Source organism: Chenopodium album, chromosome 3 (genome assembly GCF_948465745.1).
Source record: "Chenopodium album chromosome 3, dcCheAlbu1.1, whole genome shotgun sequence".
Classification (NCBI taxonomy): Eukaryota; Viridiplantae; Streptophyta; class Magnoliopsida; order Caryophyllales; family Amaranthaceae; genus Chenopodium; species Chenopodium album.
The window spans coordinates 70350457-70374607 of NC_137836.1; the positions used below are offsets into that span (position 1 = coordinate 70350457).

The 24151-nt window shown below is 33.7% G+C and overlaps 2 protein-coding genes and 1 pseudogene across 3 annotated transcripts; 2 read left to right on the forward strand and 1 right to left on the reverse strand.

The window, feature by feature from the left end:
• The first annotated feature begins 249 nt into the window (after nt 1–249).
• On the forward strand, nt 250–3961 carry LOC145615519 (U3 small nucleolar RNA-associated protein 18 homolog pseudogene; annotated as a pseudogene). Its single transcript, XR_014107290.1, has 2 exons — nt 250–373; nt 1607–3961. The product of XR_014107290.1 is annotated as a U3 small nucleolar RNA-associated protein 18 homolog pseudogene (transcript).
• Nucleotides 3962–12116: 8155 nt separating this feature from the next.
• On the forward strand, nt 12117–12641 carry LOC145625279 (putative invertase inhibitor). Its single transcript, XM_081678339.1, has one exon. The coding sequence runs from the start codon at nt 12117–12119 to the stop codon at nt 12639–12641; it is 525 nt and encodes a 174-aa protein (XP_081534465.1).
• A 2945-nt stretch (nt 12642–15586) lies between these two features.
• LOC145615530 (putative pectinesterase/pectinesterase inhibitor 41) lies at nt 15587–19839 on the reverse strand. Its single transcript, XM_081670606.1, has 2 exons — nt 18741–19839; nt 15587–16447 (listed from the first exon to the last, which is right to left on the reverse strand). The coding sequence occupies exons 1-2, from the start codon at nt 19828–19830 to the stop codon at nt 15756–15758; spliced, it is 1782 nt and encodes a 593-aa protein (XP_081526732.1). The 5' UTR covers nt 19831–19839; the 3' UTR covers nt 15587–15755.
• Between the last annotated feature and the right edge of the window lie 4312 nt (nt 19840–24151).

Consider the following 24151-nt stretch of genomic DNA (forward strand, 5'->3'; position numbering starts at 1 on the left):
TTATATATTTTGCATAATTACATTTGTTGTTCATGTTTTAAAAAGAAAACTAGTGTGGGTCAGCCGCTAGGCAATGCTTTGGATTGTTACTTTAAACACTTATAGTTGAATTTAAATTATTTTTACTAAATTCAAATTATTTTGTTGAATTTAAAATATTTCTACTGAATTAAAATTAATTTTAAGATAGAGCAAGTAGGGCTTTATCGTTATTATATGCTTGTCACGAGTATTTCTCCTATGTTTTTAATTTTTTCCCACTTCGGAGCTTTTCACTTTTACACCATCCCCTCCCCCTCCATTGAAGCACACTCTAAAACCTCCATTGAAGCGGCTTCTGAGCTTTCTTTCCTCCATTAAAACATCTTTTGTGGTAAGATTTTCTTTCTTCTTTTTAATCATCGAATATCAAAATTTAATTGTCAGTATACTCAATTTAGGGTTCTTCTAAGGTAGACCATTGAACTACTTAACAATAATTATTCAAGTTATGTAATATTATAACGAGCAATTTTGTTGCTAGAACTTTTCTATATTTTTTGTTTAGCGAGAAGAATTTATCTTGATTTTTTGAGCATGCTTTGATATTTGAGTCAAATTTGCTTGCTGATAAAATGGAAGCTTTTGTTTATATAACCCTTTAATGTTAAGATGGAAGTATGAAAATCGATTCAGTGTGCTTGGGTGACTGCCCTCGTTGCCGTCGTTTCGATACGGGCTGAGCTGATAAAATTCTTAGTAATGGTGTTACAAAAATTAGTATGAGACATTGCAATGATTGCTTATTAATGTACGAAATCGTGTGAATTCGGGTAATGCCAAGCTAGAACTTAACATAAGAGGAGAATAAGGTTTGTGATACTGTAATTGTTATAACAAGGGGAAATAAAAGGAAATAATGCTGCTGAAAACAGGAAGCTAACTGGTAAATACTAAGATGAAGGATTAGTGATTAGGCACTTAGGCTGTTAAGGTATCAATTAAGATTTGAATTAGGGATGTTACGTAAGTTGGTAGTCGCTTTGATGTGGAAATTGATAGTCTAGTTAACCCTATTTGTTGATATTGAGATGTAGCATATTTGTTTTGGACTTCTATTAACAGGGTTGAGTGTGACGGTGTGACCTACGTTTTAATTCTGTCCCTAATTGGGATTTAGATGTATTTAGTTGAAGTGTGTGTTCTTTGCTAATAGCCTAGGTTTTCTAGGGTGGCCGGTCCTGTGACTCATGTCCTGGTCTAGGGCGGGCTTGGTAAAGTTGTCAATTGCTACTGTCTGATTGGGATTCTCTCTCTCTCTGAATCATTCAGTTATTTGATGTTCGTATACTTGATTTTAATAAGAAATTTTGTTAAAAATTGTCTTTTGGGCTGATTTGAAGCCAAGAAGTTGTAAATTTTGTATAGTCGAGATGTGTTATTTTCCTGAAAAAAGTTGTAGTTTTTATTTGTTTACATGAATTTATGCGAGGTTATGTTATTTTCGTAATTCTTTGGTTTAGTTTGTGTTATTTTACTGATGGGATTTTTGTAAGCTTTTCTGGAGTTTTTTTAGATCAAATTTCAAGTGATTGGTTTTTTAAAAATGATTTAATTTGATTTGCAGCCAAGAGTGAACGTTTTTGTGCAGTAGAAATGAGTTTAATCTCTCAAAATGCTGTTGTTAAGATTAAAGAGAAGAAAAAGGGTAAGCGGAGTGGTGATGAGGGTGAGGACTGAGGAGCCTTCCTTGATGGAAGATAGGGAGGAGATTTTAGAGAATGAAGGTTCTGATGTTGAAGCTGCTGTAAGTCATAAGAAAAGAAAGAAGAAGAATGATGCGGAGGAAAGGAAAATTCTTGCTGAGGAAGAATTGGAAATGCAGAAGTTGGGGAATTTTTTGTTTGGTTCTCTTCATTCCCCTGTTAAATTTGGAAAGGAAGATGAAGATGAAGATGAAAAAGGTGTGTTGGATGTGGATGACTCTGCATTGTTTGTCTTGGACCGCTCTGGTAATAAAGATGTGTTGATTAATGAAGAAGATGGGGGTTATCAAGTGGGATCTGCTGATGAAGATGGTGATAAGCAAAGGAAGCCTGCTTGGATGGATGATGAGGAGGAAACTGTTGTTAATATTTCAAAGGTTAATAGGCTGAGGAAGCTGAGGAAGGAGAAAGATGAGACCATTATATCTGGTTCTGCGTATGTGTCAAGGTTGAGGGCTCACCATGCGAAACTGAACCCTGGCACAGATTGGGCCAATCTTGATTCGAAGGTCAGAACATATGGTTCCGATGAGGATTCTGAGGTAGAAAATGGGGCAGTGGTTGCTTCAGGGTATAAAAGTGTTGATGATATTCTTAAAACTAATGAAGAGCTTGTGGTGAAGAGGGGTGGAAAGCTTTCGCCTGGAATCCTTGAGTACTCGAGATTAGTAGACGCAAATGCAGAAGACCCTTCTAATGGCCCAATAAACTCTGTCCGGTTTCACAGAAATCATCAGTTACTCCTTGCTGCTGGATTAGACAGAAAGCTGAGGTTTTTTCAAATTGATGGCAAGAAAAATAAAATGATGGATTCCATCTTCATTGAAGATTGTCCTATTAGAAATGCATCATTCTTACCCGATGGCTCTCAAGTTATTGTTTCAGGGAGAAGAAAGTTTTTTTACAGCGTCGACATATCCAAGGGAAATGTTGATAAGATTGGGCCACTGACTGGAAGAGAGGAAAAGAGCTTAGAAGTATTTGAGATTTCACCGGATTCTCGTACTATAGCCTTTTTGGGAAATGAAGGTTACATCTTATTGGTATCTGCTAAAACAAAGGAACTGATTGGCACCCTTAAAATAAATGGAACAGCTTGTTCACTAGCATTTACTGATGACGGGCAGCAATTGTTGAGTTCTGGTAGTGATGGGCACGTCTACCACTGGGATTTAAGAACGAGAACTTGTCTCCATAAGGGTATGGACGAGGGCTCCATTAATGGCACTGCTCTTTGTACTGCTCCAGTAGGGAATCTATTTGCAGCTGGCTCATCGAGTGGAATAGTTAATGTTTACAACAGGGAGGAATTTTTGGGTGGTAAGAGAAAACCAATGAAAACACTTGAGCATCTCAGAACTGAAGCAAGTTTCATGAAATTCAACCACGATTCCCAGATATTAGCCATCTGTTCAACTATGCAGAAGAGCAGCCTAAAGCTGGTTCACATCCCTTCATTTACCGTCTTTTCTAACTGGCCTCCTGCAAACAAAACACTACATTATCCAAGATGTTTGGATTTTAGTCCTGCTGGTGGTTTCATGGCTGCGAGGAATGCAGCAGGAAAGGTTTTACTGTATAAGTTGCATCATTATCAGCAAGCATAATTTATCAGGAGTTCAGGACTGTTTGGATGTACTACTATAGTACTATCCTATTTTTCCAATTTTGCTCAAAGGAATAGCTTCTCTCTAGTTTTGAGATCAACAAATTGGAGTTAAGCTAGTGAGATTTTGTAAGTTTAGTCTTCGAGACTTTTGAGTTGCTGTTTTAGAACTTCCTTCGCCTATCAATTTAATCATGAGCTCAAACAAATTCATCATTCAAAGGTATTTCTAACAATTTTATTTGTTAAAGCATATCTATTTATTTGTTTATGTCTGATAAGGTGCATGATTATCAGTCTGACACACATCACATTCTGTAGCATGCTGGTAATGAATTATGCTGAAACTTGAATTTTTTTTTTTTTTAATTTCAGTGTAATCTGATGGAATCTTTACCAAGGACATAGTTCTAATTTTTAGTATTGAATCCAATCTATTATTCAGATGATTGCATAACGTATGAGATTATATGCTGTCATTCCTGCCAATGATTCTGTTTTACCATAAGGAATCATGTGTTCTTCACTGTACTGTAATTACTATACCTGTAAACAGAGCACAAGTATACGCCATAGCAGCATATCCATGTATTATTGTATTCCCAGGTCACTGTCTTAAATTATAGGTAAACCATTGTGAAATTGATATTTGATGATTTTTAAAAAAAAATAATTTTGAAATGGAAAGGAAAGGTAATGAAGATAAACTTTTTTTATTTTTTATTTTAACTATTCTTCTTTATTCATATAAGTAATACGTAGTATATACCATATCTAATTTGTATTTATTCAACTCTAACAAGTATACTCCGTATTTATCTGTTTTAGGATTCGTTTGATTCTTTCTTTAGCTCTCATCTTGTGTGTGGCTGACCATACCGTGTGACCATTTATAAAAAAACAAAATAACCCCTAGAACACTAAGTAACCCTTGTAATATTAATCAAGTGATCCCTATAACACACCAAGTAACTCCTTTAACCATGACCAAGTAAGTGAGTAACCCCTATCAAACTAACAAAGTAACCCCTATGATGGCTAGCCACACATAGTGTAGCCAACCACGTATAAGAATTTGTATTCTTTATTTGTTTTCGTATTCTTTATGATATATTGATAAAAAGAATTAAAAGCTAGTCTTTTGAAAACTGACAATGAAAAAGTCCTAACTAATATTTTTATTTGACTTTTGTATACATCTTATAGTACACCAGGGGTTACTTTTATTAAATTTAGGGTCACTTTTAAAATTTATTGAGTAACTATTATCAATAAAGTATAAATAATTCGTAACTTTTATTTATGTCACTATGTCAGCGTAACTTTTGATGAATAATATTTTATTGTACGAACAAGCCTGCAGTTATCATATATTTTTCCTAAAAAAAAAAAAAATCATATCCTGTGGCCTGACTAATCCTACTACTTTTATTAGTTTATATAGTAGTTATCATATATTATACTCCGTATGGATTTTTTTTTTTTTTTTTTTTAATTTTAAAAAACTTATCTTATATGATATGATATGATTAGTTGTTTCAATATACAAACACAGAAGATTCTTTTGAAAACCCTAACCCACGAAAATCTTCCCCAACCAACCGTAGCGTTTTACATCAGTAAAACCATGAACAAGAACAGTCCCAAAAAACAAGAGTTTGCACACATACTGAAATCTTTTTCTCTTCCAAACGAAATCATACAAGAAATATTTTACAGATAGCCAGCTAAATCTGTTTTTCGTTTCAAGGCTGTTAACAAAGAATGGAATTCAATATTATCCAGCGAGCAGTTTATGCAGACACATTGTTCTCATCAACGCCGTCTTCACCGAGTAGCGGATGATCACCTAATCTTCTTAGAAAGTGACCAACTATACCTTGGAAGTTATAATAATCTTTTCAATATGAAAGCAGCAGCCTCTGCGGAATTGGAAAATCCTCAGACTCCTCACAAGTGTCGTCGAGGTAAAAGCTGTTCAGCAAAACCTGAAATTCTTGGTTCTTGCAATGGGTTAGTAGCCTTGAGTTTACGTGACTGTTATAATGAATTCATATTGTGGAATCCTGTAACGAAAAAGCACATCAGTATTTATCCGGAGGATTATAATTATTGTGACGGTCGTCTGCTGTCAGGGCTCTGCTATAATGCATCTTGTAATGAATACAGTGTAGTTTTAACTATTTATGATTATGCTAATTATGCTAGTTTTGATGGTAAGGCAAAAGTTTTCGTAGTGAATTTCAGGACAGGTAGAAGTAAACAGGTTGAGGAAGGCTTGTCATATAAAGTACTACATCATGTGAAACCTGAAGTAGGAACAGTTGTGTGCGGGGTGCCTCATTGGTTGTCTACTAACGAATTTGAGAGTTTGAGGGGATTACGAGAGGGGATTCTTTACTTTGATTTGGCTGATGGAGTGTTCAGGCAGATGGCACGGCCAGATCATGCTGGTGTTAAAGAGAAAGAAATAGTTGGTTTCGGGGCTTTGAATGGCCAACATCAACTTGGAATCGTACTCCGAGACAGCTGGTATGGTGATTTAGACCTCTGGGTTATGAGAGTATGGAAAATCAAAGTCTTGGACTATGATGTTCACCATATCTCTGTCTCTCACCGAGTTTGTAGAGCCTCCGATTTCAGTACGACTTTTCGGAATCATGCCCACTAGGGAACTTTTGATGACTGCTCTTGGCAGGTTTGATGATAAGGCAGTAATTATGGTAATGGGGGTTAATCATCCTGTTAAACGCGTGTTATGGCAAAAGGAGGTGGAATATCTATCTTGTAGAAGAAGATTCTATGCCTTTGCAACTGCTTATGAACCTAGTCTTGTATCACCACCAGAGCCGGAAATTCAAGTTAAGTATCAGCATTGTCTTGTATCGCCAGTTTCACCACCACAGCCAGAGTTACTAGAGTAGTAAAAAGAGCTAGTTGAGTATGATCATGAGGAAAGTCTTGTGTCACCATCACAGCCAGAGATGCAAGATATAGAACAAAAGAGCTAGTTTGGTATGATTGCGAGCCTAGTCTTGTATAACCACCACAGCTAGATAGAGAATCAAGATGTAAAGACAGAGGAGCTAGTTTGGTATGATCACGAGCCTAGTCTTGGTATGATCGTGAGCTTAGTCTTGGATAACCACCATGGCGAGAGATGCAAGATATACTGACAAAAGAGCTAGTTGAGTATGATCGCGAGCCTAATCACCACCACGGCAAGAGGTTCAGAATGTAAAGACAGAGGAGCTAGTTGAATACGGGTTTAGTGATGTTGCTTCACCACCACAACTAGAAAAAGAAGAGAGCAAGGTGAAGACAATGGAGCTAGTTGATTGTCCCAAACCAACCTATCGTGACATTTTAATGGGTACCTTAACAAAGTAAAGTCATTGTTTCATATGGATTTAAATGTATCTCAAATAAGTTAGAAAAAGAAGAGAGCAAGGTGAAGACAGTGGAGCTAGTACTAAGCTTTTGTGAAATACATGCATGTTTGGCTTTTGATTTATGTTGAATGTTGGATCATGATAGTTGTGTCATTAATGATAATTTCATGATTTTGTAACTTAAAAATTTTCCTATTACTACTTGTAAAGCAACTCTGTTTACTTTTACTAGTTTTCATTTAATTGGTACAGAAATCCAGTTTATGAATACAAGATATTTCAAAAATTTCAGTAATGACCCATGAGTGTTGTTTGGTTATGTTAATCTAAGGGCCCAAATGGGTTTCCTTCAAAAAAATAAAAATAAAAAAAAGGGCCCAAATGGGTTTGTTCTATTTTCTCATTTAAAATTTTGTTTTAATTGAAACTTGATTATACATAGAATTAGAAAGTTGTTTTAGTTTGGTTAAACTTACTAATAATTGGTTTATACATATCCCTAATAATAAGGTGAAATTATAAGCTTCAAACCAATGTTAGATTCAATAATTTTCTGACAAAATAGACTATTTTTCTCACCAATTGCATTAACATCCATTTTAAAAACTAACATCCTAATTATGGAAAATCATTGATGGCAAGCCTTGGACTTCTCTCTAAATTTCTCAAGTTAGCATACTTCATATATTACATATCCAATAATAATTAGATAGGCAACCTTCAAATTTGAAAAACTCATTCAATAAATTCTCAACAAAAAGAACCAAATTATTCCTTAGGAAAACATATCCATATAACATAACATGAAGCTTCAAGCTCTTTCATTCTTTCTTCTAACCCTCTTCACCATTTGCATAGCTAAGCATGTAAAACTTAATTATAACGTCGACGAAACCCAAACGAACGTCCCAAAGCTCACCCCACCTAGCGCTGCAGATGGCAAGGACGAGGTATTTAACATTGATGAAGCTTGCAAGGCTAGTACCGCGAGTGATAAGTGCACTTCCGTCCTTAAGTCCCTTGGAGGTGACAAAAAAGATGTGAAGCCTAGCAAATTCTCGGACAAAGTAGTAAAGCATGCCCAAAGCGAGTTTGGACATGCCTCTATAAAGGCACGCAAAGAAATGCGTGAAGATGATGCTAAAATCGAAGTTAAAAAGGCGTTGTCACATTGCGTGAAATTGTACCTAGACATGAACGATGAGTTAAGAGGGTTGTACGCCGTAGGGCTTAAATCTAGCAACTATGGCACGACCGCTGAGAAGTTTACTCACATGGCTCAATTTTACCCTAAGCATTGTGAAGATGAATTGACTAAGGCAGGGACTAGTGGCGAAAAGCTTGGTTTATACGAAAATTACAAGGATATTGAAGAACTTGGCAACATTGTTGATGTTGTTACTCGTTACGTTTCAGCCAATTCTAAGCAGAAGGCAGTTGGTGGTAAAAAAAATTGAATTAATGGTTAATGATATATTGGTTATTGATATAACAAATTGGATGAATAGTTATTTGTTTAGCTTAATTATCTTGTAAAATTAAATACCAAAGTCTTGTTTTCTTTAAATTCTCTTTCATTTGAGAGGGGGAAGGAGGGGATTGTAGTTTGCAATGTTTAAGAAATTAAGACTTCAACCATTTATATACACATATTTTTAAGAGAATTAGGTAGGTTTTGTACACATTGAATGTATAATAATTATTTGTGAGCATTTACACTTTATAATTCGAAATCATGTACATTCATCATTTTTTTGTGTCTAGATATTAAAATATAATGACAACTAAATAATAGCTAGTTTGTATTTTACAACTAAAGATCTTTTTTCCACGTTGGTGTGATAAATATGTTTTCCTTTTTCTAAATATGTGGGTTTTATAAAATGACGTTTGAAAGATTTTGCTAGTGTGGTTACTCGGGCTAGAAGTAGGTATCCTACAATTAAGTTTCTCTAGACTGAACTTCATTGACACATCTATTTATGTTAAAACCACGCAAATAAATTGATTTGTTTCCAATAAAATCAAATGAAAAACCCCAAATTAATGGTAACATTTTAATCCTGCATAAACCCCTCTCGTTTAATTACGCCGGTCATTAATCAAATTAATTCATCACAACATTAACAACGTACAAATTCTACCAATGATTTTAATTCAATTCTCTTCACTCCTTCACCCAAATCAACTATTTCAATAAGATCTAATTTGGTTTGGTTTTCATTTTCCAATCTACTTTATTCTGATTTGATGTATTGGTGTTAGAGAATTTTAATTCTAAAAAATATTATAAATCAATCAAATAACAATCAACAAGGGTTCAAATAACAATATGAAAACTTCAAAATTTGAGTTATAGTATTTTTTATATTTTTAAAGTGAGTATTTGGATCAGGCCCGTTTCTGAGATTTCGGTGGCGTGGGGCAAAAACATAAATCGAGGCCCTAATTCACATATACTATATACAATTTTTTAAAAATCGGGTATGCAAAAATATTTTATTATGATCAATAATCTTTAAAAACATCAAAATTTATAAAACATTGAAATTACATTCCAGCCGAACCATTCAAACCAAGTATCCAACCCATCCATTAGATTTTTTTAATACAAAGAAAAATATAATTTAATACAAAGAAGAGATCTTGATGAATAAAGTCGTGTATGTACCGTTCAAAAAAAAAGTAGGGTATGCAAAGAGAATTATATATAATTAGATTAATCACATTGAAAATTTAAGAGTAAAATGATCGTTTATTATAGTTTTCATCTTCAATTGAAATGCGAAAGAGAAGGAATTTAACTAATTGAAAATTGTAATGAAATACATTTTGAAAAATAAAATTACCAAAAATAGGGATACAATTAAAATTAATGATTTTTTTTTTTTTTTTTTTGGTTAATCAAATTCACTTAGGAAAGTGAATAAGTTGGGCAAAAAATTAGGGAAGAAATACATTTACCAAAAATGCCATTTGATATTTTAGAATTCTACAGTACTATTGTAGTGTTGTACAGTACACACTTCTTGCTTTTTTTTTTTTAGTTAAATGTATATATACGTAATATTATTTAGTGTGAAGTATATTTATTTGGGGCCTTGTATTGTATTGAAACTGGGCATTTTAACAAGGGGCCCAGGGCAGCCGCCCCAACTGCCCTCCCCTTGCTACGGCCCTGATTTGGATGAGTCATTTAGTGGCTTCAACTCATATAATTTTTATCATGCAATAATTTGTTAAATGTTATCTTTAGAATTTAGAAGAAAGATAAAGGCAAGTAGTAGAAAATTGGAAATATGATATTTACGTGGGAAAAATCATCAATAGAGGAAAAAAAAAAAAAAAAAAAACCACGAACAGCGAGCGCCAAAAAATAATCCACTATATGAAAAATAAGAGAGTACAAGAACCCTTAAAAGGGTTAATATTAAAGTAAGAAGACTTGTGTATGGTATTGCTAATAATGTGTGTATATTGAATGATTGAATGCCCATGGCCTATATTTATAGGTGTGGATGGAGCTTGGATGAAATGACCGGAAATTCTATGGCCGGAATATTCTAGAAATTCCTCCACCATTCTTGTATCCACGATGTTCTAGAAAATTCACGAACCTTGTATTATATTCTAATAGCATCCAAATGTATAATGCTCTAGAACATTCAAGTATGTTATTGTTCTAGAGAAATCATGAACAACGGATCAAGTAAAGACTTTGCTTGGTAATTCTGTAAGCTTCTAGAATATGCACAATACTCCGATCCACAAAATAATGGGCCCATAAAATTTGGGCCATACCCAACAAAAGTTATTGACAAACATGTCTGTATCAAACAAAGAGAGTAGTATCACAAGGAAGCGATGCAAATAATAGCATGCAGTTCCTTGCAACATTACAAAGTGTAGTTCATCACAAAGTCATCTCTATCTAACATCAACCAACAACATGTAGGCTAACTTGGTAATTTAAAATTCCTACCTTAAATCCTTGAAGATCAGGTTCAAATCCTGCCAAGTTTAGGTACTTGGGGGAGGGAACTCGCTTACCTTCCACACAACTCCCAAGTGCCTAGCTAGCCCGTTGCAAATATTGGGCCAAAAAACTGTAATGGTTAAGGTCTGATTGGTCAATAAATCAAGATCCTCCATAAAAAAAAAAAAATAATAATAATAATAATAATATAAAATTACATAACAAATATTAATATTGCACAAATTTCATGAATTAATTAAGTAGTTGATCTTTAATACTTATCGTTTCAATTTAGTACTGTGTATAATAATTTAGTGAAAAGAAGGGGCATGAGAAAGGCATTGTAAGTTAAAAAAAAAAATTACATTAGTAAGGGTTATGTTTAGTTCAACTTTTCTTAAATACTTTGTATCTTATTATATTATTACTTGTTTCACTTCATATAAAAATAGTTCAGATTAGAAATAAATAAGTTCAAACATACTATATTGTTTTTTTGTGCGATTTTTCATTGCCAAATATCTATAATTTCATAGTAAAAAAATATGAAAATTACATATTTGAAAAACACACATTAATACAAATCTAGTAAGACACCATTTGATGTACTTCGTACGTTTTTCTTATGAATTGAAATAGCGTACATATAAGGTTAAAGTTCAATCAAACTAGGCATTCAGATTAGATCAAAATAAATTATGATTAAAAAAAATAAGTATGATTAGCTCAAATAAGTCAAACTAAGGTGAACTGCTCTATAAAACAAGCGATGGCCAAGTCAAATAGAAATCGGTCTCCACTTGTATAGCACGAATATATAGGTCATTATATTAACAAAAATAAAAAAACCATCATTTAACCAAAAAAAAAAATAAAATTTGAAGTGTCTACTACGCCATGCTCAATTTAGTAAAATGATGCTACTAATTAGAAATGGATGAAATTATTGACCGATTGAATAAGCTTTATGCATTTTTAGTTTAAAGGACACAAACATACAAGTTTACAATTATAGTCCAAAGACTTAAAACACAAATTGTGTCCCTAAGGTGGTATTGGTGCAAGACAAGCAAACAACCTAAAATAAACCCATTCTTATAATAGCAAATTTCATAGCGATGACCCTTATATTTCTCCTCACCATTCCTTTTAAAATACAATTTTACAAGATACACCAAATTTCTTCTCTTCAATCAAAACAACCAGCTAATAAACAACTTGCCTAAACTAAATTATTACCCTTATATTATACCTAAGGCATAAACATACAACATCTTTGAAAACATTTAAACCAAATCATAACACCAAACAAAAAGAACTAACACATAATGAAGCGCGTTTTCTTAATGTTATTACCTCTTATTACAATTGGTTTGATCCAACAACAAAATGTAGCCATGGCCTTAAAAGTAAGAGGCGGTGTTCCTACCGCTAGCCCAACCAACAAAGGAAGCACACCGAACCCCCTCATCGAAAAGGCGTGTGCTAACGCACAATACAAAGAATCATGCACCCAAACCCTAAAGTCACAACCAGAGAGTGAAACGGCTGACATGAAGAAATTGGCATTTTTGTCCCTAAACAAGACTAAGTCTCTAGGGTCAGAAATTGCTACATGGGTTGGTGACAAGCTTGAGGACCAAGAGTCGATGGGGCCTGGGATCGAGCAAGCCTTGACCGATTGCAACGATCAGTACACCGATGCAATGGCTCAACTCGAGGACTCGTTGGTGGCCTTCTTCTCTAATGCTTATAAGGATGTTAACACTTGGATGACAACCGCGATGAATAACGCAAATAGTTGTGAAGATAGCCTTCAAAAGGGAAATGCAGTTGGTGTTATGGGTGACAAGAATAAGGTGTTTGCGCAACATTGTTCTAATGCTTTGGCTGTTGTTAATGCTTTGGCTCAGAAACAGTAAAAACGTACATGAATATTGTATGGTTAGAATTTTTTATTTATTTTTTTTTCATCTTCATCTTTGTTGTGTTGTGTCGTGTTGTGTTGCGTGTGTATGTTTTGGCAATGTGGTAAATATGTTACCAAATAACATTAGTTTGTAATTGATTTATGAATTTCTTAAATATCAAAATTTGATTTCTTCATTCATTTGTTAGTTGTTACGTATTTGAATTCACACTATTGATAAAAGATATGCTTGATAAATTAAAATAAAATACTCGTTCATTCGCCTAAATGAGAGGATTGATCGTGCATGAATGAATACATTATGTCTGCATGAAGCTAAATCAGACAATCAATCATCGAATTGTAATATTCGACCTCTATGTATGACTAAGACAAAGAAAAAGGATTTCATTAGTAAGATAGTCAAACGATACTTACAATCCATCCTTAAAAAATCTAATAAAAACAAGGAAATTTTGTTAAAAACCATCTTATAAAAATCATTTTTTTTTTTAATCAAAACACACCTATTTTAATTTTTTTTTTTGTGAAGTCCCACCCCTTCCCGGATTCCGACCATTAACTCATATTTTCGGCTTTGACTTGCATGTGCAAGTCACATGACCCACAAAACCCACTTTTTCCTTTATTTTTTTTCCCTTCTCCCTCCATTCCACTCTCCTTCTTCAGTACTCTACTTCAATTCTACATCAATTGGGTCTTCTCCTCTGAGCCAATTTCAATTGAAGGTCCATCATTCCCCCCTTTTCCCTCCATTCACTTCCCTTACTCATGTGCTTCTGCTATTTCGTTGCTTCTATTTCGCAAGGAATTGGGGTTTCTCCTCTCTGCCAATACCAATTGAAGCTCGATCAAAATTGCATCAAACACAAAGGGAAATTGCAATTCAAGCAAGTATTTATACAAATTTCTTTATTTTTTTAAAGTTTGAACAATTAATTTAAGGAATTCGAAAATTAGGGTTCATAAGTTCATAACCAATTGGATGAACTGAATTTTGAAATTTGAGGATGCATTTTTTGTTTTTTTTTTTTTTTTTTTGAAAGAGGATGCGTTTTGGCGATTTGTTTTATAGCATAGTTCATCAGATGTGATTGTTGTAGAATTGAAGTAGAGTAATGAAGAAGGAGAGTAAAATGGAGGGAGAAGGGGAAAAAAATAAAGGAAAAAGTGGGTTTAGTGGGTCATGTGACTTGCACGCCGGAAATGAGTCAATGGTCGCAATTCGGGAAGAGGTGAGACTTAGCAAAAAAAACTTTTAAAACAAGTGTGTTTTCAAAAAAAAATAAAAAATAAATTATAAGATGATTTTTAACAAAATTTGGTTTTTATAAGATGGTTTTCAACAAATTTTCCTAAAAACAAACACAAGTACTCCGTATATAACATGTTAGAACTGATTACATCGTAGATTTAATTAACAATCACCTTGATTTTTATCTGAAACAATCAATACAATATGTAAGTTAGCTCTAATTTAGCTTGAAATTCACCAATACTGCAATACAGAGTTATTTAAGTGAAAATACTCGAGGATCCTCCAGGTAGTTACGGTTATTACATTTAGGGACATCGAACATTCGGACTAAATAAATTGCTTAGGTCCATTATTCCACTAGCTTGGGAACAGCTCAGAGATTTCACGAGTCCTTGTTTGACGGGCGATTTATTTGGCTGCTTCTTAGATTTTCTTTCCCAGCTTCGTAAAATCTACCTAATTTTTCTTTTATCTTTCTGTTATTCTTAACTAGTAGGCAGATTATACCTTTTATTAGATCTAATTGCACTTTGAAATTTGTCTTTAGTTGGTCAATTAGTGAGATAAAAAAAACCTAATTAATTCGACATCTAACTAACAAATAACAAATGTGTTTTCAATACTCCCATAAAAAATTGGGCAGAAAAGTTATTTTAGCCCTTTAACAACACTAAAAAATTACTAATAATTCTTAATTCATCTTTCATCCCAAAGTAGTATTCTTGATTTTGACTTTTTATGGTTAACATTAATATGAAGTACTTTGTATAAAATACAAACTATATATGAAAATAGTATAGTGCACCCGGAAAGAACATTAGACATATTTTAAAGAACATGGGCAAAAAAAGAATATGCTAGTGTTAGAAAAAGAACATACCTATGTTTGACAAAAGAACATGTTTGTGTTTGACAAGAACATGACATTACAAAGAACATAAAGTCTTTACAAAAAGAACATATTATTTTTCATGGTTATTTAGGTGTTGAACGTGTTTGAAAAATAACATTATATTTGACAAAAAAGAACATGTTTTTGTTTGACAAAGATGTAGGTGATCATTGGGTGGGCCGGGCCAAGGTTAAAAAATCAGCTCACATGCGCATGGTGCACCCGGGTGCACCAACCATACATTAAACTATATAGCCACTTGAGGTTTTGTTAGATTTTTAATAATGATTTTAATAATCAAATATACGTTTTTATGGTAGAGCAAACTCAAAACATTTACATCATTTTGAGATGAATACAATTACAAAATAAAATTTATTAGCATACATTGGTACAATTGTAAAAATCTAATATATATATATATATATATATATAAAGGGGAGTTTTTTCCCGAGTTTTTAGAGAGCCACGTAGGATCTAATTTTCTCAGCGCGCCATGTAGGATTATAAATCTTAATAGTAGCCAATTAAATAAGAGATTATTAATTTCTTTTTAGAATTAAATAATTCAAATGCCATGTAAGCAAAATTGGCGAATGAGATTTTTAAGTTTAAATTAATTAAATATTATATATTATCTTTTAATATTAGGAATTTTATCTAAATATATAACAAATTTTAGGCTCATAAATACAAAAAAAAAAAAAAACATTATTTAAAAAAAATCAAACAAACCGTGCATCGCACGGGCTTCATCTAGTTATTTATATTTTTGTACGATGGAGTATCAACAAAACAATATGTATATAGTATATTGTCGAATTCCTATTCGATTTTACAAAGTACAACTTATTTCTTCTTCAATGCATATAACCAATAGATAAAGAAAATTAAATGTAATTTTTGAATAAAAATCTACCTAAATTAGAATTTTGAATGACACTTAAATATCATGTTTACAACAAGCCACTCATATAAGGTACCCCTGTTTGAGGTAACCATTCATCTCCAAAAACAAATGTAGAAACCGTAAAATTAACAGCATCTGTAACATTCATAACATGGTACCCTGCCCAATTTACTCTGTTTGTAACATTAGAACTTGGACCCGAATTGTTGAATTCGCCATAATATAATGTATCCAAGGCGAAATTACCATCCCATTCTCTCCAACCAGCCGGATCAACCACGTTATCAATATACGACTCTAAATAAACCGTCCTAGAGTATTCCTTCCACGGCCTCCCTAGATACGTCTTAGTCGTACCATTATTACTAGCAAGATCATCCGCTGCACGTATCACACAATTATTAATAGCAATGCCGGTGTTTTGGTTCGGGTCTGTTCTGCCTTGTGCAGTGATGGCGTTGAATTGTTTATCCAAGGGTAATCGAGGGTATATGTTACAATTTTGAAACACAACATTTGCGTTACCAAATATAAAATCGACTGTACCATATATGTCACATTCCCTATAGAATTGTCTTAGGGAATGTACGTATAACGTGTCTTGGTAACCTTCAAAGCTGCAACTATAAAAGGCGGATAAATCCGCGCCGCTTCTTAGAGCTACGGCTTGGTGTTTGATTGCACCAGCTGTGTTTCTTATGGTCATATTCATGCCCACAAATCCTGTTCCAGTTACAGCTGCATAACAAATGAAAATGTTCCTTAATTAGCTTACATACATTCATACATATACAATCAACTGGTTTAACCATCACCGATTTAAATTAAGGGAGTATAACACATTTTTCATATTGTTTTTAATAACTTATTTACAAATTACAAAATCGATCCAATAATACTAGTATGGTGCATTATCATCCTACAATAATTGATGTAGTAAAAATGAGAAAAAATAATTGACCATAAATTTTGAATTATTAATATTCGATTCAGATTTCAACTTGCATAAACACAATAATTTACTCCCTCCGTGTTTTTTTAAGTGACACACTTTCCTTAAACGGCCGTTTTTTTTTTAAGTGACACACTTCCCCTTTTAGAAATTCCTTACATTTTAATAATATATCTTCACCCCACTATCTCTTACTTTATCATTTCTCACTCCTTTCATGGTCCTCACTTCCTCTCACATTATTTTACTTTATCATTTCTCACTCCTCCAACCTACCCCACTAACATCTTATTTTATTAAAGTCAATAAAATCTCCTAAAATTACGTGTCGGTCAAACTGTGTCACTTAAAAAAACATGGAGGGAGTAGCAATTATCAAGTTTAAAAATTAGTTTGACCCTGTGCGACTTTACCGAACCTGACCCGGACACCAGAATTGACACCTCTACTTCTAAGCATGTTTGACCTTGATTTTAATTTTTGCGATTTAAAAGATTTCAAATGAGCTTTTGAATTGGTAGAAAATAGTGAACCACAATGAGTATTGAGTAATTTTTCCTAAAACAAAAACCATTTCCTCCTCTCTATGATATAGTTCATGCCCTCATGGTTGAAATCTTAGACTCACATTGGGTACAATTATTATATTTTCTCCAATTTTTTCAATTTTTTTTATTGCAATATTTTTCTCAAAAGTTTTCACTACGGAGTAGTCTATAATACTCCCTCCGTCCCCGAAATAACGATCCATTTGGCCTAATTTTAGTCCCAAAAAGAATGACCCATTTGCATTAAAACACCCACCAATTTGCAACAATATTTGTGCAAAATTAGCTTCCCCATATAAAAATTTGATTTTCCATGTAATTTTATTACTTTCTCTCTCTATTTTTTTACAAACTCCATGTAAATTTATGTTTTCAATATACTTTTACTTCTTTTTATTTAACTTTCTTAATACCCGCGTAATCAACCCAAATGGGTCGTTTTTTCGGGGACAGAGGGAGTATATTGATTGCACAATTTTTTTTATTTGATACTCCATTTTATTTATCTTTTATTTTTGTACACACAAAATGACTTTACTACCCTTATTCACCTAATAGTACAATTATTATAACCCCACATTTCTCTCTCTCTTTCATTTAGTTTGCATGGATAAACTTGATATTCTTTACCTTTTACTCTTTTTCTTAAAACTTATGTTCATACCAATTAACGCGATCAAAAAAATGTAAGAAGTATATACTTTGTGTCAAAATATTTTACAAAATTAAGATATTGGTAGATTTGCTTTAAGATTCTATGAATCTTATTCAGTTATTCCTCCAAAAATATCTTTGTTGGTCAAAAGTCAAAACCAAAGCATAAGTTACTACTTAACGAGAGAGGATTGTTTTCTAGCTTTGCTATTGCAAGTTGGTGTCGGTGAAGAAGTACGAGAATTCAACATACTCCTCACAGCTAACAACTTAGCACTACTCTTTCTGAATTTAACTCCATCCCTTCTTATTAAATGTGGCCTGCATATCATTTAATTTATGTTTATCTGTTATTTTTAATCATATTTTTTTAGGGATCATTTATACCACATTATCTATTGTATGTCTACTAAGCTGAACAATATGAACACACTTTATTACTACCTCCGTTACACATAAAGTAGAGAGGGAAAATGTCTAATCGTTGCACATAACCTGTTACGGAGGTAGTATAATTTTTCATATTATACACAAAATCAAATTAATAAATTAAATTAGTAATTAGTTTATCATATTGAATTATTAGTTTATTGCATGTGGTGCATTTCCTATAACTCATCATTCATGCATAAGATGTCTTTAATTATTTCGTGTACACCCGTGATAAAATTTCGTATTTAAGGATAATGTCATAATATCCCCATATAGACAATAAAAAATGCAAGCATTATTACAGCAAACAATGAAATTAAATAAATAATAACTACCCTAACATACATACTAGCTTAGCTAGTTTTCGTTATAAATGCCATTAATTAAACACGACCATTATTATGAAATGGATGGAGTACAGTAAAAATAATGAAAGTGTACTTACCAAAAGTAGCGGATTGGAAAGTAGTAAAATTATCCGCAACACTACGATTTCCGGTAATAATCGTCTGATTAATACCATCACCAATCATCATAATATACCTCTTCTTCTTATCAATGGAAACAATCTCGTCATAAACTCCGGCAGTAACGTAAATCAAATAATATCCATCACTTTCCTCGGTTTTATTTGGTGCAGCAGTAATTGCATCATTTATTGTACTAAAATTCCCGCTACCATCTTGGCTTACGGTAACAACATCGTATATATTCACTTGATCATCATCGTCATTGTTGTTACTAGCGAGTAACCGCTCGTGATGACGGCTAAGGCTTTTTTTAAATACGTTTCGAGCATTCTCGGACATATTTAGTCCGGGAATGCGGCCACCACCACTACCACTACCGAAGAAACCCTTGTGGGTTTTACCACGAGGGGTTAGGTTTGATCCTTTTTTCTTTTTCGGGATCCACGCTTTGGTGAATAAAGCAAGAGAGATGGAGTATAGTTTAGTGTCACTTGACAAAGGAGAGGTAATGCCACGGTCGAATGACCAAGCTGACTCGACGGATTTGACTCCGTCGAGACAAGTTTGTAAGTTTGTGAGGATGCCACTAAGGAAGGTTTGTACGTCGTCGGCTGTTGTGTAAGAGAGTGTTTTGTTTTGCTTGGTGTTGACGGCGTTGTACGAGGTGTTTAAGAAATCGACGTTGAGTTCCGCTAGGAATTGACAGTCTTGTAAGGCGCCGATGGCAGAGGGTGTGAGTTTGAGTTTACGGCTGTTGTGGAGGTATTTGTTGATTAGCTTGAGGAACTTTGAGGCTTGTGAAACGGACCGCTTGAAGGAAAAGCGGCCGTATTCGTAGACATTGCTAGATGTATTATTAGTACCGGATTGTAGGATGTTTTTGCAATAGGACGGGTATTGAGTAGATTGGCAAACGGTCGAGGCAGATACTGGCACAGTTGCGTTGTTTGGGTTTGACTGTGGTGATGGTGGTAATGGTAATGAATTTGTATGAGTTACGACGAGGTGAACGATGAGTAGGATGGATGAGAGTCTTGCAAGGAATGAGGGGTGGTAGAGTGTCATGGTGTTAGAAAGGGAGTGTAGAAGTGAGTAGTTTGATGGGGGTGGCAAAGGGTGGATTTTATAGTCAAGTGAATAGAAATGAAAAGTCAAAGTGGGGTAAGATTTGATAGTTGTAGCAAAAGCGCGTAGTCGTGGCTAATGGTATTGAGGTGCCAAATTAATGGAAGAGTGGTTGCATTGCATTGCATAATTGCATTGCATTGGTCTATCTAGAAGACTTGGGCTTTGTTTGATAATTGGCTTTTGGTTGTTTACCTTAATTGAATTGATTATTAATCATTAATTACTTTTTTTTATTAAAAAAAAAATCCTTTGTTTGACATAGTTTTTTTCTTTTTGAGAATTGAGATATTGATGTATGTATAGACAACGTGATAAATAAAATAATTAAGTCAAGTGAAAAAGAACCTAGAAAATATTAGTTATTGATGATCAGTTATTGATTATTAGTGAAAAATAAGGATAAAAAGTAATTCTAAAGGTGAAAAGTCAAAAGTCAATGCCAAAAAGCTAATAAAACTAGCTTTGCATTTATGGCAAAAAAAACTGGCTTTTCAGCTAGTAAAAAAAAAAAAACTCATTTATGGAGTACTATATATTTTTTAAATGTATTTAAGCAAGATATAAAGTTAAAAGTCAAAAGCTAATGAAAAAACCATCACTAGACGTCCATAAATATATAGCAAATACAAGTTACTCTGCCAGATTAACGAAATTTGTTAATCTGGCGCCATATTATATAAACATGTGCAAAAGCTCGCTTGGCCAATAGTTTTGTACTTTTTACAGCAGTTCAATGACTTTATGCAACTTGACTTTGATACTATTAGGGTTTGTTCACATTTACTAAACTGAGCTGAACTGAATTAAACTGATTGGACCTGAACTGAACTGAACAGAGCTCAAATGAATATATTATGAGAGAAGGAAATTAGGAACTGGACTAAACTAAAATGATTGAATCTAAACTGAACTGAATTGAAATTAAGTTGAAGTGAACAGACCCTTAGTTGGTCATCCAAAAGTCTATATAGCAAATTACGCATGTGCCCCACACTTCGTGAAAACATAATTATACCCCAAATAAACAAATTTCTTTATTCTAGCAGATTAACTTGGCACGGCTCTATGGTTTATGATGTCAAATTATAAATAAAAAAATGCATGAAATTTGATTTAATAAGTTAACTAGCTTCCTTTTTTTGTTCTTTCCTAGGAGTGGAGGGGGGGTATTGTAGGGGAAAAGATAGTACCTACATAACGTTAGTGGATTACAGTCTAGTCATGAAAATTAAATGCAAGAGAAAAATGAATAGCGATTGATATGACATTATTTCTATAACAAATTTATGTGTATAGAAAAATAAGCTCAAGGTAGATTTGTACAATATGCCACCGACACATGTCCATTACGTTGTGTTCCGGCAAGCTAAGGGAAATGAGATAGGTATCTTAACCCCGCTAATTGTGCTTACCTATAATATTATTGTTGTATCACTTGTATAGTTGTATGCAATATAATGCTTAATAATGCTTAATTCAGATCAATGTAGGGGAAAAGTGAGTATGATTAAGAAATGGAGTACTCCGTATTTGATAAGTATCGATCTCTTTATTTGAAGATCGAAACCTAGCAGTTTGTGCTTGAGTAATTGGTATATATATATTTATATAGAGCAAATGTGGACATTGGAAATAAAACATATGGAGTCTATAACACTAAATTTAGGTGCTTAACCTTGATCGGTCCAAGCTTCATATACAAAAACAATATTGGGATTGACGCTATAGAGAGTGTAAAGTTGGCATAAGTTTATACTCCATCTTAATTACAACAATTTAACTGTGCAGTGTAAGAATGTAAGAGTTAAAAGTGTTGTATACACAGAAGAAAAAAAACATGTATGTACATGTTTCAGTGATGCAAGATTGTAGCTTATCAAGGAGTTGGCGTCGGCAATTATAGAATCGCAATTTACAATACATCATGCATGTCTCCTACACTTAAGATGGGAAGAATTCTAGGACCCCATATGTACCAAAATGTATTTGTCATATTGATCATATAATTGTTGACGTACATCCGAATCTCTTCTCTTCGATAATTGGCATATTTGATCATCTACTAGGAAATAATCAATAATCGGTTGATTGAATCGCATGTTGGATGCTTAATGTCTTGTAGCCTAGACAATATACTTAAACAACTCTATTTTATTTCCTATTTTCATTACTAGGGCTTTTAAAGTTTTCCTACAATGACGATTATTTATTATTTTTCTTTCTCTTACCCTTTTAAAAAAATATAATAAATTAAAGAAATTTTGTCAGAAACCACCCGTTAAAAACACTTTTTTGTTAAAAACCACTCGAAATTTTTTTTGTTGTCTGGAACCACCCAATTTTAAAAATTAGTTGTCAAACGCCACTAAAGTCTATTTTCCGGCATTGACTCAGAATTCCGGCATTGACTCAGAATTCCAGCGTTGACTCCAACCAAGAAAATAAAAAAAAGCCCCGCACCACCGCTCTCCCACCGCCACTACGCTTAACCAATTCATTTGTCTTAACCCACCAATCGCACCACCTTAAACCACCCACCAGACTCACCTAACCCTAACTCGCCACCTTAACCCACCCCTCCCGAACCCACCCACCACCTTTACCCTCCTAACCGTAACCAACCCACCACCTTAACCCACCTAACCCGAACCCACCCACCAGAACCACCACCTTAACCCACCTAACCAGAACCACCACCTTAACCAACCTAACCCTAACCCAATCCGAACCCATCCACCCTAACCCAGATCTATCACCTAAACCCACACAAACAAAACCCAGGACTACCACCCTAATCCTACCTATTCCGACCAACTACCCACCATAAACCACCCACCACAACCGCCCAAAACCACAACCACAACCCAAAACTTAACAGAAATTCTTTTTTTTAAAGAAAAATTAAAAACAAGAAAACATACCTATAATCGAATTTGGCTTTGAATGTCACCTCGAATTTGGTTTAATATGGTCAAATTCGACCATGAAAACTCTAGATCTAGAGTTTTCATGGTCGAATTTGACCTGAATAACCATCAATTTCGTGTCGACCACCGTACCTCCACGCGACGCCGGCGAGAAAGAGGACCGAATTGGCGTTGTGACCCAACCCCTTTGCCAGCGACAAAGAAAAGAGAAAAGAGAAAGGGAGGGAGAAGAGGAAGGAGAAGAGAAAAACAGAAGGAGAAGAGGAAAGAAAAGAGAGAAAGAAGAAGGAGAAGAGCAGCAGATAATGAAGAAGAGGAAAGAGAAATGGAAGGAGAAGAGAAAAGAAGGAGACCAACATATACGAAGGAGAAGAGGAGAGAAGAAAGACAGGGGAAATAGAAGCCTAGAAGGGGGGAATTGGGGAAGGGTCAACGCCAGAATTCTGAGTCAATGTCGGAAAATGGACTCTAGTGGCGTTTGACAACTAATTTTTAAAATTGGGTGGTTCCAAACAACAAATTTTTTTTCGGGTGATTTTTGACCAAAAAGTGTTTTTAACGGGTGGTTTCTGACAAAATTTCCATAAATTAATGACATATCTAAATCCAAGTACTAATAAAAATAAGTACCCTTATTGAAATTATTAAATCTTTGACTTATGTAGTACATTGTGGTCAAAGTTTACGGACTTTCTTCAGATAATAAGATAACAAAAGAATAATGCCCCACACGTAGAAAACTGTCATGCAAAGAATAGAAAATAATGCACAAGGTTTCTTGAGCCTCATAAATAAACAATTTCAACCTAAAAAGTTCTTTTTATTTTAGTCCAATGTTGTAAAAAAAAAAGGGGAGGGGGGGTTCTTTTTAAACTAACAGATTAGAAATACAGTAGTATGGTACTTCGAAAGTAAGTAACGTTAATTAATAAGCAAATCTTGTCACGCTAATATGCTTCTTAATAATGAACTAGTCTTTTGACCCGTTCGATGCACAAGTTGTTACTTGGATAAATTATTTTCAAATAAAGGTATATTTTTCATAAGTTGAAACTTTTAATATAATATACGAAGTAATTATTTCATTGCTAAAATTTTTTAAAAAAAAAATATGGTTAGAGTAGAACTTTGAAAGAAGAAGAAGAATTAGGTATATATACATGAAAATTGTGGAATATGAAATGACGTATTAGTTTAAGTTATATTTTAAGTGGAGGAGATGAAAACACAATTTTGATTATAATTCATATGTTTTATGTTATATGTACTAATTATGGTGTAAATGAAACATTTCATTTTATTTCTTGAATTTCGAAGTTATAGAATGCATA

Excerpts from the sequence above, each read along its gene's own strand:
- LOC145625279 (XM_081678339.1), top strand. The coding sequence starts at position 12,117 with ATGGCCTTAAAAGTAAGAGGCGGTGTTCCTACCGCTAGCCCAACCAAC.
- LOC145615530 (XM_081670606.1), bottom strand. The coding sequence starts at position 19,830 with ATGACACTCTACCACCCCTCATTCCTTGCAAGACTCTCATCCATCCTA. Across the intron at positions 16,448-18,740 it reads TTTCCAATCCGCTACTTTTG|CTGTAACTGGAACAGGATTT; the intron begins GTAAGTACACTT and ends TTTGTTATGCAG.